The sequence below is a fragment of the Anopheles stephensi genome, chromosome 3 (assembly GCF_013141755.1).
Source record: "Anopheles stephensi strain Indian chromosome 3, UCI_ANSTEP_V1.0, whole genome shotgun sequence".
Classification (NCBI taxonomy): Eukaryota; Metazoa; Arthropoda; class Insecta; order Diptera; family Culicidae; genus Anopheles; species Anopheles stephensi.
In genome coordinates, this window is record NC_050203.1 from 83,605,784 (window position 1) to 83,619,076 (window position 13,293).

Sequence of the window (13,293 nt, forward strand, 5' to 3'; positions counted from 1 at the left end):
CAGGCCAAAAAGAGAGAGAGAGAGAGAAAGGAATTACTAACTTACGTTACGTTGAGAGTCTCCTGTACTGTAGAATTCCGGAACGCTCTCATTGTACAGCTCCTAGTCCTGTGGGGACCTGATCTTCCCGCCTCTGCTCCGTTCGTGCCTCGTTGTTTTTCACGATCAGCCGTAGAAGTCGACAATTTCGGACATTGCTGCTGCGAGTGAAAACCGCCAATCGACCAGTTCAGTTCAAGTGTCCATTTTACCGCGCCACATTTACTCGATCCCTCGCAACAAGAGGTCCTCGGTTAAACCTTATCGAAATTTTCGCTACTACACATACACCCATGCCGGACACAATTGTGTAAGTCTTGCTTCCGTGCGTTCCGTTTTAACGCACTACTGTCGGGATTTAACAGCTACATACCGGGAATCGGCTACAAATATGAATGCTCCCACAGTTCGTTCCCTCCCATTTAAATGCCCTTATTCGACTGCAGGTTCATCGACTAAACGCGGAATTGAACTGTTTGGTTCGGTGGAGAAAAAAAGGAAGCAAACGACACATAAAACACCGGTGGAACATTATTAAAAGTTTTTAGCTCGCTTTCAACTGTCGTTCAAGTGATTCAAGCTACCCGCGTAAATGCAACTAAAGTACAAACTATTCTCTAATGTGCCTCCTGTTTGTGTGTGTGTCGAATCCTCGCGCATCAACAACACTATGCTGACTATGCTGATGAGCATGCGAAACGGAAACAATTATGATTAACCACCAGTTTACCTTGCTGCCGGTGACGAACGTGCTGATGAACGATGCTGCTGTCTTTTCTTTCACGTGAGAACGTCTTATAATAATGCTTTTCGGTCGCCGATCCGTCCGTCGATCGGACGTCCTCGACTAAACCCCTTAAACCCGCCGCCGAACGTACGATCAATGCTTTAAGTAATAATGTCCGACTTTGCGCGCGTGTCACCAAACAGAAAGGAGCACACGCGATCGACTAGGTACGCTAGTACCATGTCCGCTATTAGCACGCCAACGAGAATTCGCCGATACTGCAAGACAGAAACGATTGCAATCGATTAGTGAAACGTGTATTAAGACATGAGCAAACATCACTTACATCCGCCTCAAAGTCAATCACTTCGAACATCTCGAGCAGATCGGGTACGATGCCCAACGCGAGCGACAGCACAATCGCGCTCGAGCCGAAAATCGCGTACGAAAGCAGTCGATTCTCGCGCAAACTCTCCATAAACGGATGGCCCTTGTAGTTGACCGTTACCGTCGCGATCTGCATCGCAATGCCGATGATGTACACCGTGCTGTTCACGATGTTCGGTTCAAATTCCTGCTTTTCGTCCGGTGCTAGGTCTACGTTGAGCTTCACTTTTCCTTCTCTGTAGAATGGAATAAAAAAAATCCTCAATAAGCTTAGAGTGATAGATGTATAGGGAGCAAAAAAAATCGTACCGTGGAGGCAGTCGTGCATCAGCTTCATGCACCATATAGATCAGCGCCGAGAAATGGATCGCAAACTGGGCCAGAATCGTCGTGACCGAGTAAAGATTGAAGATGTTCGGCAGGGGCGCCTGTTTCGATAGCACCTTCAACGGTTTCGAACGCGTAATGAAAAGGAAACAGGCCGCGGTCAGTAACCCGTGGAGGGTCAGCTGGGCATCACTATGCTTTACGCCGTCGATGTACAGCACCGACTGGCAGTAAGCGGAGATCAGTGCATTCAGGGCAAGAATCTTGAACATCTGTAACGTCGTCACCAACGTGCAACGGCCCTGCTTAATAATGTGACACACTGCAAAGGAGAAAATACGAATAACGAATCAGTATCGTAGTGGACGTAGTAACTATCTGTACGAAAAACACCGGCTTCGCTTACCACAATTGATCGATGTCAACCGGCTGGTGAATGGGGCCGCAATGCTTGCATCGCCCAGCTTCACTATCTGCACCTGCTCATCGTCCATCTCCTTGAGCGCTTTCTGTAGCCGTTCCTGGGCCGCGCTTTGATTTTCCCGCGCACGCATGATCGCTCTTTCGCGCGGCGTTAGCTGCCTACGGTTGGCGGCATCATCGACCACTCCTCCCACGGTGGGACCACCGGCGGGTTTCAGTGCCTTTTTCTTGTCCTCCCTGTCATCCGGCTGCTGCTGCAGCTCGCGTTGTTGCTTGCGGTCCGAGCGTGACGGCATGTGGCTGAGCAAGGACACACCGACGTGTGCATGCTTGAGTGCGCCCACGTCGTTCGTTCCGTCGCCACACATAAGCGTATAGAAGCCCAGCTTCTTTAGGGTGGTTATAACGTACTCCTTCTGTTTCGGTGCAAAGCGCGCAAAGACGGTAGCGTACGGTATTAGCTCGAGCAGGTACGCTTGCCGCTCCCGATCGAGATACTGCAGACCTTCGCCGGTGATGCAGAAATCATACTCTCGGTAGAGTTCTTTTACCGTGCGAGAATCGACGGGCAGCTGTACCTCGCGGTTTATGGATTCCCAGTACCACCCGGCTGGACCGCTCTTGCCGTTAAGGTCTTCGGGCGGCGTTAGAATCACGATCGTTCTCCGGCTGAAGCGAAGTTCCTTCGCGACGTGACACGCTGTGAGTGGATTGTCGCCGGTGATCATCATCACTTTGTGCGATGCTTGAATGATCTCTTTGATAGCGTACTTCGAGTCGGGTTTGAGCGGGCAGGAGATGATGATAAAGCCGGCAAACTCTAGATCACGCTCCACGTCGTCCCGCTTAAGCTCGCGCACCGTATTGTTGTCCAGCGTTCCGAAGGTTTTGTAACCGAGGGCAAGCACACGGGCGCCTCGCCGGGAATATTCCAGATACGTTCGTTCGTAGTGCTCCGGGACGGTTTTTAGCATCTTCACGATAACTTCGGGAGCTCCCTTGACCGTGCCGATGTAGCAGTTTTCATTCGAGAATGGAACTAAATATCCGGCCAGCACAGACATGCGCTTGAGCGAGGACGAGAAGTGGAAACGATGGTAGATTCGAAGGGCTTTGAATTTTTTCCGCTTCGGAACGCAAGAATCGCCCTTGGTAAGGTGCCAATCGATCGCCGTTAGGGTGGCTTTCTCCAGCGGATCTCCCACAAGCCCTTCGTCGAGCTGAACCAACGAATGGCACGAGCCGAGCACGTGAGCCGTCTCCTCCGGGATGTCTTCAATCGGCACGATCGAGGTGTCCTGCTTGAGCCCAGCGACACCTTCCACCAGCAGATTGTCGCTCGTCAGCGTGCCCGTCTTATCGAAGCAGCAAATCTGTACCTTGCCGGCGAACGGCATACGGAACGGTTCCGTACAGTACACATACACCTTCGAAAGCTGCAACAGCGACGTGTTGACCGCGAGCGACAGTTCGATCGGCAGATCGGGCGGTATGATCGAGGTGAGAATGAGCGTACACTCCAGGAACAGCTTGTACCGGTTCCTGTCCGGATCTTCCGTACCCTTGATCCACACGTACGTGGCGGCCGCAACCGCGAACACGAGCAGGAACAGAATAAATGCAAACGTTTCCAGATTGTTCTCCGTCACGCGCTTCACGCCGAACAGGATCGTTCGGAGCAGCTTGCCCTGCGATGTGTTGAACCCGGTTCGCAGCACGTATCCGATGCAACCGTTGTCCGGCGAACGCATCAAACCCTTGCTCGGTGCCGAATGCTGCACAACTTTCGTGCCACGGAACAGAACGTGTAGCTTCCCGTCCGCATCAATATCAAGCACCTTATCGTGTTCGTCCGTGTTGTTTTCCAGCGATTCCTTCATCTGAGGCACCGATTCTCCCGTCAGCATGCTCTCGTCCACGATGCACGAGCCGCGTATGAGCAGCAGGTCGCACGGGACAATGTTTTCGTCCTGCGAGCGCGTTATCGACACGAGATCGCCCGGCACAAGCTTGGCGGAGCTGATCGGACGCCAGCGCCGATTCCGGAACACATTGATCTGGTACGGTTTGTTGCCCATTTTGCGGATTTCCGACAGACTCCTCAGCTGCTGCTGCACCAGCACACACTCGAAGACGACGAGCATGCAGAGCGTAAACAGCGAATAGTACATGTACTCGTCCAAGCACCACAGCAGTACGGAAAAGATCTGAAACACGAAGAACGGTGCGGTGGCACGTTCCTTGAACAGCTCGAGGAATTCCGGCACCACCATCTCCATCTCGTTGTCACCGTACGTGGCCTGTGCGAGCGCTACGTCCGCATCGTCCAGGTGGCCCTTCGATTCGAAGTACTCCTCGTACGTTTTGTGGATCGGAAACTCGACGCTCCGGAACTGTGCCTTGTTCGGGTCCCAGATGTACTTGGTCTTTTGAAACAGAAACCAGTACGTAAGCTCGCCGTCCTCCTGCGCAACGCCCTCGGCCTTCGATTGGCGGATGCGCACCAGCTCGGACGTGCCATTGTTCTCCGTCGGCACAACCTTCGCCACCGCTCCGGCACAGGGCGCTTTCGTTCGACGACAGTTCAGGAACGTTTGTACGTGCACGCTCCAGAAGCAGCACAGGCACACGAATATCTGCGTGAAGGCAATGCCGGCTAGAAACAGCAGCCCGGCATCCTGATACTCTTCGATACCGTAAACAAACACCCACAGGTACAGCCACAGTGCGTACACCACCATAAAGGGCATTACGGCACCGCTCAGTACCACCGGCAGTGGAATGTGGATCGTTGCATATTGGACCAGCTCGTCCAGGGAGCCACTGCCCGCGAGTTGCTTTGTTCCGAGGCCCATCGTCGTGGACGCGTTGGAAGGGGTTTGTTGTTGTGACTGTTCCTCCAGTAGCTTCCGTCCGGTGTGCCTTACCTAAAACTAACCCCAGCCGCCAGCCCGGTGGTGAGCGGTGGGTTCTAGGGGAATGAATACTTTATCACAACCTCGACGTTTTGAACGACGTTTGCCCCGAAGGCAACGATTAGCTGGGGGGACAGTCTCGCGCACACAGACACGCACTAAAACCGGGCCATCGTGCACCGGACCACCCGGGGAACCGCAGCAAGCAAGCTACTCAACACGTGATTACTACGGCCGTACGGGGTTACGATTATGCTTCAACGAGATGGAAATACTGAAAGCAGAACTTCTGCCCCACCGGACACGGCGGAAAGGTACGCCGTAAAGCTTTTTCGAGGGCAAATTTCGGAAAAAGTTGTAAGTTCAGCGGGCAGAAATCGTCGTGGCAGTAAGTTCGTCACTACTTTTTTTGTTGCTTTTCTACGTTTGACAGTTGAATGTTAAGGCATGATTACACGGTGGAATATAATTTGACTATTGGGTACTTCACAAAAAACAGAAGCTCTCTCATAAAATTATCAAAGATTTGAGAAAACTGTTGTTAAAAAGGATTGAAAAGCTTATTTGCTCACAATTCTACGCAATATTTTCAAATTGGCTTTCCACGAAAAGTGTTTGAACCACATTCACGATGCATTCATTGCATCCACACACGTGTAACCGAAGCTGCATCACGTGTGACGTTTGGCGTTGCACTTCTTTTGTACACATAAATAAACAACAAACGTACGTAAGCATCTGTTCGGTGTGGCCGGTTAAATGATTTCGCTCATTTAGTGAAAGAAAGGAAAATATTCCGCTTAGTCTGTTGCCCGAAAATAGTTCCATTCGGCAAGGATGGACAAGTCCGCGCCCGAGTCACCGCTGAAAATGTTGCTCAACGCTGCACCCCGGCAGACGAGCACATCGTTGGTGAAGGTGTGTAGTTTGCTCCGGATTTCCGCAGCACGGTAGTTAATTATCACGAGGTTTCTTACACGTTTTCCCTTTACTTTGCAGCAACCTCCGCAGGCCGGGATATTGATGCAAACACCTGTTCCTACGGGGCCACAGGAAGCAATAAACTCGGTTCTCGTTAGGTAATGCTTCCTGCAGTACACCTGTTGTATTGCTTACCTGTTGGAGATTGGAAGGGATACACCGCGAAACATTCAATTTTCACAATTGAAAAGAATAATCTATTAAGTTTAAGATGGGCGAGATCTCGTCAACTCAAACTAGGCTTATGGTAGAGTCCTCCAAGCTGTATTTTCTTCATAAGGCTTCTACTCACCCCAAAAGATCTTTCCTCCTCTGTTCCCTTAAAGTGTAAATTGAACATCTCACACACAACATCAACACTAATCACAAAAATCGTTTACGATTATCCCAAAACAGAAACTGCGTAGCGACGGTAAGCGTGGGCTGCGAGCTTAACCTTACCACGATCAACTTCCGGACGCGCAACTCGGAATACAATCCTTCCCGGTTTCACGGTGTCGTCATGCGGATACGGGATCCACGCTGTACCGCACTAGTCTTCCGTTCGGGTAAACTCATCTGTACCGGGGCGAAGAGCGAACAGCAGGCACACCTCGGTCTGCGAAAGTTCGTTCGCATCATCCAGAAGCTAGGCTACGACGTCAAGTTTCTCGACTTTAAGGTACAGAATCTGGTGGCAACGGCCGATCTGCGGTTCCCGATACGGTTGGAAAACCTGAACCAAATGCACGGCCAGTTTAGCTCGTACGAACCGGAACTGTTTCCCGGGCTAATCTATCGGATGGTGAAGCCACGGGTGGCGCTGCTCATATTCGTGAACGGTAAGATCGTGTTCACCGGTGCGAAAAATCAGCGCGAAATCAGCGAAAGCTTAGAGAACATCTATCCGATTCTGCAGAGCTTCCGGAAGAATTAATTCCCAGTAATTTTTTATAATTGAATTATCTTTTTGCGTGTGCTAGATAGCTGAATCGGAGCGTGCATTTCATTTATATTAATTTCACGTGATCAACCATGTTTAATATTAGCTGTACGACATTCTTTATAATAAATCTGCCCCATATTTAACGTACAATGCGCATTAACATCTTTCAAAAGCCGAAAAAATTAAGAAATAATCCCATACGAGTGCCTCCGCTTCGGAAAAGAACGTGTGACAAAAATAGAACTACCACCCAGCCCAGCAAACCCACCCACCGAGCTTCGAAATCAATTTTCATTTGGCGACGGAAGTTGAATGAATTCGTTATGGTGGCATTCTTTCAAGCCTTTGGAAGGCTTCGCCGTACACGAGCAAGAGAAGAATGGTGTGCTGTGTTGTACATGTGTGACGTCGGAATATGCTGCAAGACGCATCGCACACAGCCCAGCAACAGCGATGCGAGTAGAGTGTATAACATCATCTCCCAAAGTCTCGGGCCCCGTAAGGAAGAAAGGGCGCACACACACGTACACACAAAAAAAGGGACCAAATCGCTGGCTCCGGAAAGTCTGAAGTCGTGCAGTTGACTGACGCAAAAGTTTTGTCACCAGCGCCATTTGCGCCATCATTGCTATGCAATGATCGGCTGGAAGTGGGATGAAAAATAGGGGTGAGTTTTGAAATCTCCCCAAAAGAAAGAAAAGAACGAAGGATAGCGTGGAACATGAGCTCATGCTGTGATTTTCGGTCCCTTTTCGATGCGATGCGTTCGACGGGAGCCAAGAGTGTCATCCATTTTAGAATGGCACACACAGTACAAGAATCTCTCACAGACACTCGAAAGAAGCAGCCGGTCGGTCGGTGTTTGCCAATTGCAACGGAATTGTGAATTGAGCTTCGGAGGAAGTTCATATCTTATGCCATCCGGGTCGGTAAGGGTGGCGGCGATGTTGGGGGAACAGCATTGTGCAAATGGGATGGCTCATTGATTCGATTTTTTGCGTGGAGAAATTTGTGTTGCCACAGAACCAGTAAAAGTGAGACTCGAAACTGTTCGCTACTTAAAAATAGATTCCACCAAAAACCAATCTGCGGAACGATGCAGACGGACGAAAGGGTGGAAAGAAAATCAATTTAACCCACACACGACTAGTTAATAAATATTTCACACGGTCCATGCACACGGGTATACACGGGGAAGTCTTCACCGCCATTTTAACCCACCACACCACGTGCAGTCCTTTGCAGAAAGCAAGGATCCCTTTCGCTTGGGTCGTTGAACGTTCGGACTAAGTGCATCAGCAAGCTGCAAAAATGATTCCTATCGCTACCCGCGGGAATTTTCCCATTTGCGGGCACACTAAAACCTCGGAAGCGAAGCAACAAAAGCATTAATTCCGTTTCCGAACGGGGAGTAGTTTCGGTGATGATGGTATTATGAGCGCAAAATTGGGTCATCGCGATGGAGCTACTTAGTTACTATTGGGAGTGGATTTAAGTGGTCAGCTAGACGCGAACCACTGTCATCAAATGCAACTCATTTCCGAATTATGGCAACTGATGGAAGGAAAATTGCTACTTGCTCGGGGCATCTCGAGGGTGGGCGTGTAGCTTGGCGAGCATTTTTTACGAGTACCCGGTCCTTTTATCAAGCATTTAATTAGTGGCCCGCGTAAATAAAGCGATCTAATGCTTTCCGGTGCTTTAGATTAATGGTAAATGATTGATGGACGGCTGAGGTGGACGATTGGTTGCTACTGTTGGGAAGAAGGACGATTTTTGGCAAACACTGCCGGAAGGAGGAATGCTGCTATAAATGTCCCTGATGGATGATGTAACGTTTAAGAGGTACTGTACTCTTGTTGAAAATTGGGATAGTTTAAAATTTGGCTGATTGGTGAAGTTGCTCAGGACTACCACCTCAAATGGTGTTCATATCTGACTCCCTTGATTTAAATTACCCGGCGCAAGATTGTCAATCTCGCAAACCATTTGTGGATCCAAGCATGAGAGGGCTTGTAGCAGGAATGAGTCTGAAAATATCTCTTAAAACCTGTTGGATTTCTGTTGGACAATAATAATCCGTGTACAGAGGCTTCTTTGACTACAGAATCCTTTGTAGATAAGGTGACTTGGATGAGTGTCTGTCTAAAATAAGACTATTCCCGCTACGAGATTTCTTTATACGATCCTTGGTACATGACAAAGCATCTAGAGAAAATCGGAAGAGTCCAGAGAGAAAACGGGAGATAATCGAGAAAGAAATGAGAGAGAATCTAGAGAAAACTGAGAGAGAATCGAGAGAGAAATGACATAGAATTTAGAGAGAATCGAGCGATAATTGAGAGATAAATGATAAAGAATTATTAGCGAAATGATATTGAATCGAGAGAAAATAGAATTGAGAAAAAAATGACAAAGAAAATCGAGAGAGAAATGAGAAGGAAATGAGCGAAAATCTAGAGAGAATCGAGAGAAAAATGACAGAGAATCGAGGAAAAATTGAGAGAGAATCCAGATAAAAATGAGAGAGGACCAAGATAAAATAGAAAAAGAATCGAGATAGATAGATGAGAATAGATAAGAGATAGATGAGAAAGAAATAACAGAAAATTGAGTGGAAAATGGCAGAGAAATGAGAGAGAATCGGGAGAGAAACATGACAGAAAAGTGAGGGAGAAGATGGGAGAGAACCGACAGAAAAATGAGACAAAATTGAGAGAGAATCGAGAGATAAATGCGAGAAAAGAGTAAATTGATATTCTCTCCCATTTCTCTTTCATTCTCTATCGATTCTCTCACATTTTTTTTCTCGATGCTTTCTCGATTTTCTCTCATTTCTCTCCCGATTCTCTCTTGATTTTCTCTAAATTTTTTCTCATTTCTCTCTTATGTCTCTCGATTATTTCTCGATTTTCTATCGATTTTCTCTCATTTCCATCGCATTTCTGCCTTGATGTTCTCTCATTTCTCTGTCATATTTCTCTTGATTCTCTCTCCTCTATTTTCTTTTGATTCTCTCTAATTACGAGCTAAAATCTCTCTCATTTTTCTTTCGATTATGTCTAGATTCTCTCTAAACTCTCTGACATTGCTCTCTCAATTGTCTCTCAATAATCGCTCGTTTCTCTTTCGATTATCTCTCAAGTCTCTCTCACTTTTCTCTCGATTCTCTCTCTATTTTCTCTCAATTCTCCCATATTTCTCTCTTGCTTCTCTCTGATCTATCTCTCGATTATCATTCAATTTTCTTTAAATTATCTGCGATTTTTCTCTCAATTCTCTTGATTCTCACTCGATTATCTCATTTGCCTCTCAATTCACTCTCTTTTCACTCTAAATTTTCTTTCGATTCTCTTACGATTCTCTTTCATTTCTCACTAGAGGTTTTGAGATTCGGTATGTGAAATATACAATGCCTTTTGAATTACGAGGTCTTTTGGTAGACGAGAGCTTTAGGACGACGTGAGCCCAAAAGATCCTTTTTGATGAGTCTGAAGGAGGAAACCCCAATCCAACCATCTTGATGCAACGGAGCACCTTGATTCCACCATCTGGTTCCAGTAATTCTGTATCACCGTTGAATGTCCTCGAGGTCTTTTTTAACATCCTTAAGGTCATGCTAATACAGCTGATTTAATCCGTAAAGCAGCAACAGTACTTTACCTTCGTCAGCTTATTAATAATAAATACCTGTTAGCTATTTGAACTTCCAAACTCGCGCAATTGAAAATTCAGTGCTTGGGAAAGCTAGATTTCATTCGTGAAATTCGTCAAATGTCATATGTCTATCTTATCGTTGTATTAGCAGCTGTACTCCCTTCAACCCGTTGAGTCCCATCTTTCCCGTTTCGTTCCCAGTTATCTAACGATACGCATCGGACAACGTGGGAAATTGCACAATCGACACCCAAATCTTCAACCGCCGCTGCCAGATAGTTTATCGAACACAGTTCCACCGAAAAAGGATCACGTTGCCACACACGCGATGCCACCTGCAAGCCGTTCCATTAGCGTGCCGTGGGAGATACGCTGGGCTCGGGCGCCAAGTATTAGATTTCCGAGCATCTCCCCTGGCGGACGCCGTTGACCTTTATGTAGGGCAGCTGAGCCGCTAGCGGAATGCGCTTAAATGTGTACTGGAGCAAAGTAGTACAAGTTTGTTCATAACCTTCTAAAGTTAGGCAGGCAGAGGTAATAGATAACCTTTCAATCATACGGAAGGTTTTTTTTCTTTATTCGCCGGGAATTATTCAACGCACAGCTGCATGATCTTGCATGACCGCGACTCACATCCGAGCCCATCTCGACTCGTGGTGGGCGCGTGTGTTATGCTTTGCGTAGGTTGGTTGGTTGTTGGCCATTATTCGGTCGAAATTCGACACGTCGGTGTCACGGCAGCTGCGTCCTTTCGCTGCTTGCAAGGATAATTCGTCCCGTGCTTCGTATTATTTCGCTTCTGTACGCACCAAACAGCAGCTTGTCACAACACAAGCTAACGTAACATTGATCCATCTTGCTGTGTGTCTGGAGGGAGTACAAGTCCTTCAAATTGCTGCCTGGTAACGTGGAGCTTCACGTGAACGGCTTTACGTGGACGCGTGTGAGGGATTGCCTTATCGCGCCCAAAACCCACGGGAGCCTGTTGCACCATTTCACACGATCATCGCGCGGGCAATTCTGGACAACATCAATCACACCGAGCTGGCTAGGCTAGGGCTGACAGCCGAAATTAAAGCAAAATCCCCACAACCAGGCCTAAGCAAGCATGTTAATGAACGTTCGCTGGGAAGTTCTTCCCACACAACACACAGCGTGCTGTCACTGCGTCATTCTATTGGACCACCGCGCAAACGGTTAAGCAGCGGCACCAGTTGCATCCTATTATTCCATATCTCGTGGAGCATTCCGTGCCCCGTCAAACCGCGCGCTTGATAAATGATGTGGGAGAGTCCTTGGAGGTTTTGCCATTCCCCGGTGGAACCGGCCGGATCATCCCTGCAATGTGGTGGGCAATGCCCACGCATCTTTTTGCCATGCAGTGTTTATGTTGCGGTCTGGCGTGGCTTCATATATTGCCCAGCTGCCATTATTGCTGTCAGGACTTCTAGTTAGTGTCAGGTAAAACAGGAAGATATGCATTTGAACCTAGCCACAAGGAAGGCCGAAACACGGGGGCTCAGTTTTTCCAGCCTCTTTCCACGTCGTTAAACGCGTGCGGTGGGTGTCTATTGTTTTCCCAAGCTCGGAGTTTTCCGCTTGACTCCATTTTAGATTTGATCCCATTTTCGCTTATCTAAAGAGAAAGGCTCTCTGTGTGTTTGTGTGTGCTGGCAAGCATTTTGCAAAATCGGGCAGGGTTTTTCCCGTACTTGGGGGCTATTCTTTTTTGCTGTCTACGATCATTTATTTAAAGGATTTTTTATTTCACCCCACAACACAACAATTTATTTGTATTTCTTTCGCTTTCCTTACTGTTGGCCCAATTTTGTTTGTGTACTTTGAAGCTATTTTACTTACGCGCGCGACGGTCGTTTCGTATCTCACATTTTTCACCCAACACAATTTCGTGCCGTAGGAAAACCCACACCCTCCGACTTTTTTTTTCGGTCCCCGTTTACCCGATAGCCGTGTTCGACCTTTGACATTTAGCTGGTTGTGCTTGGTTCCCTGGTGGGTTTTTCCATGCCGTGGGTCGCTCGCAGGGAAAAACGAGTAGTAGCAGCAGCAGCAGTAGCATGTTGCTTCTGAAGCACTGAAACAACGGTTCGGAATCTATCGCGGGTTGGTTAGCCAACCACCCCACCCCCCTCCGGCGTTTTTCCACCCATTCATCCATTCCTCCCCCCACCAAACACTCTAGTTAGTCTCCTCGTTATCCTGTTGATTTTTCTCCTTGTTTCTGCGTTTCGGGTCTTCTTCGCCAACAACAAAACTTTTGTCATGAGAAAAAACTTTGCTTCTCGCTTGGAACGTACAGCTCACAAATAGGAAAATGCGCGAGGAAATGGAGAGAGAGAGAGAGGGAGCGAGAGAGCAGTCGTGACATACAACGATATCAATTTCCACCATTTTTTAACCCATCTCGCTCCACGGCTACACACGATAGTCCTGTGATCTTTCTATCGATGCTCGTACCTAGTACCCACCACCACGACCTTGCTGATGTATCGCAAGCAGCACCGGTCGATTACAGGGATCAACCCACGTTTCCATCCGGGTTTCCGGGAAAAATGTAAAATGCTGGATTTTATTGGAACTGTCGAGTCGGCTCCCCGACCGAGCTAATTGCTTGCAACGGGGAGCGATGGGAGCGCTTGTAATGAATTTGGTTTCGAAATGCAACCGAGTGCATTTCACACACGGACCCGGCTACACATGATTTATGTGGATGCTAAATTATTCAACAGACAGCTCGGGTTCTGTGGATGTACCATCGAAAAGGAGAACCATCGTCACGCTCACTTCCTGGCAAGTTTTGTATAATTTTATTCACTTGAAGAGTGTTTCTAAGCAAAAGGCAGCAGCAGCATTCCTGTAGCAGAAAACAATTTCATCGAAAAAGCGTTCCT

General features: G+C 47.8%; 2 protein-coding genes across 2 annotated transcripts; one reads left to right on the plus strand and one right to left on the minus strand.

Annotated features, from left to right (window-relative positions):
- Window positions 1-228: 228 nt before the first annotated feature.
- Window positions 229-5,253, minus strand: LOC118513767 (manganese-transporting ATPase 13A1). The gene is made up of 4 exons (XM_036059943.1): window positions 1,887-5,253; window positions 1,463-1,802; window positions 1,113-1,389; window positions 229-1,044 (listed from the first exon to the last, which is right to left on the minus strand). The coding sequence occupies exons 1-4, from the start codon at window positions 4,756-4,758 to the stop codon at window positions 928-930; spliced, it is 3,606 nt and encodes a 1,201-aa protein (XP_035915836.1). The 5' UTR covers window positions 4,759-5,253; the 3' UTR covers window positions 229-927.
- A 265-nt stretch (window positions 5,254-5,518) lies between these two features.
- Window positions 5,519-6,871, plus strand: LOC118513771 (TBP-related factor). The gene is made up of 3 exons (XM_036059948.1): window positions 5,519-5,736; window positions 5,818-5,897; window positions 6,196-6,871. The coding sequence occupies exons 1-3, from the start codon at window positions 5,656-5,658 to the stop codon at window positions 6,713-6,715; spliced, it is 681 nt and encodes a 226-aa protein (XP_035915841.1). The 5' UTR covers window positions 5,519-5,655; the 3' UTR covers window positions 6,716-6,871.
- Window positions 6,872-13,293: the final 6,422 nt, after the last annotated feature.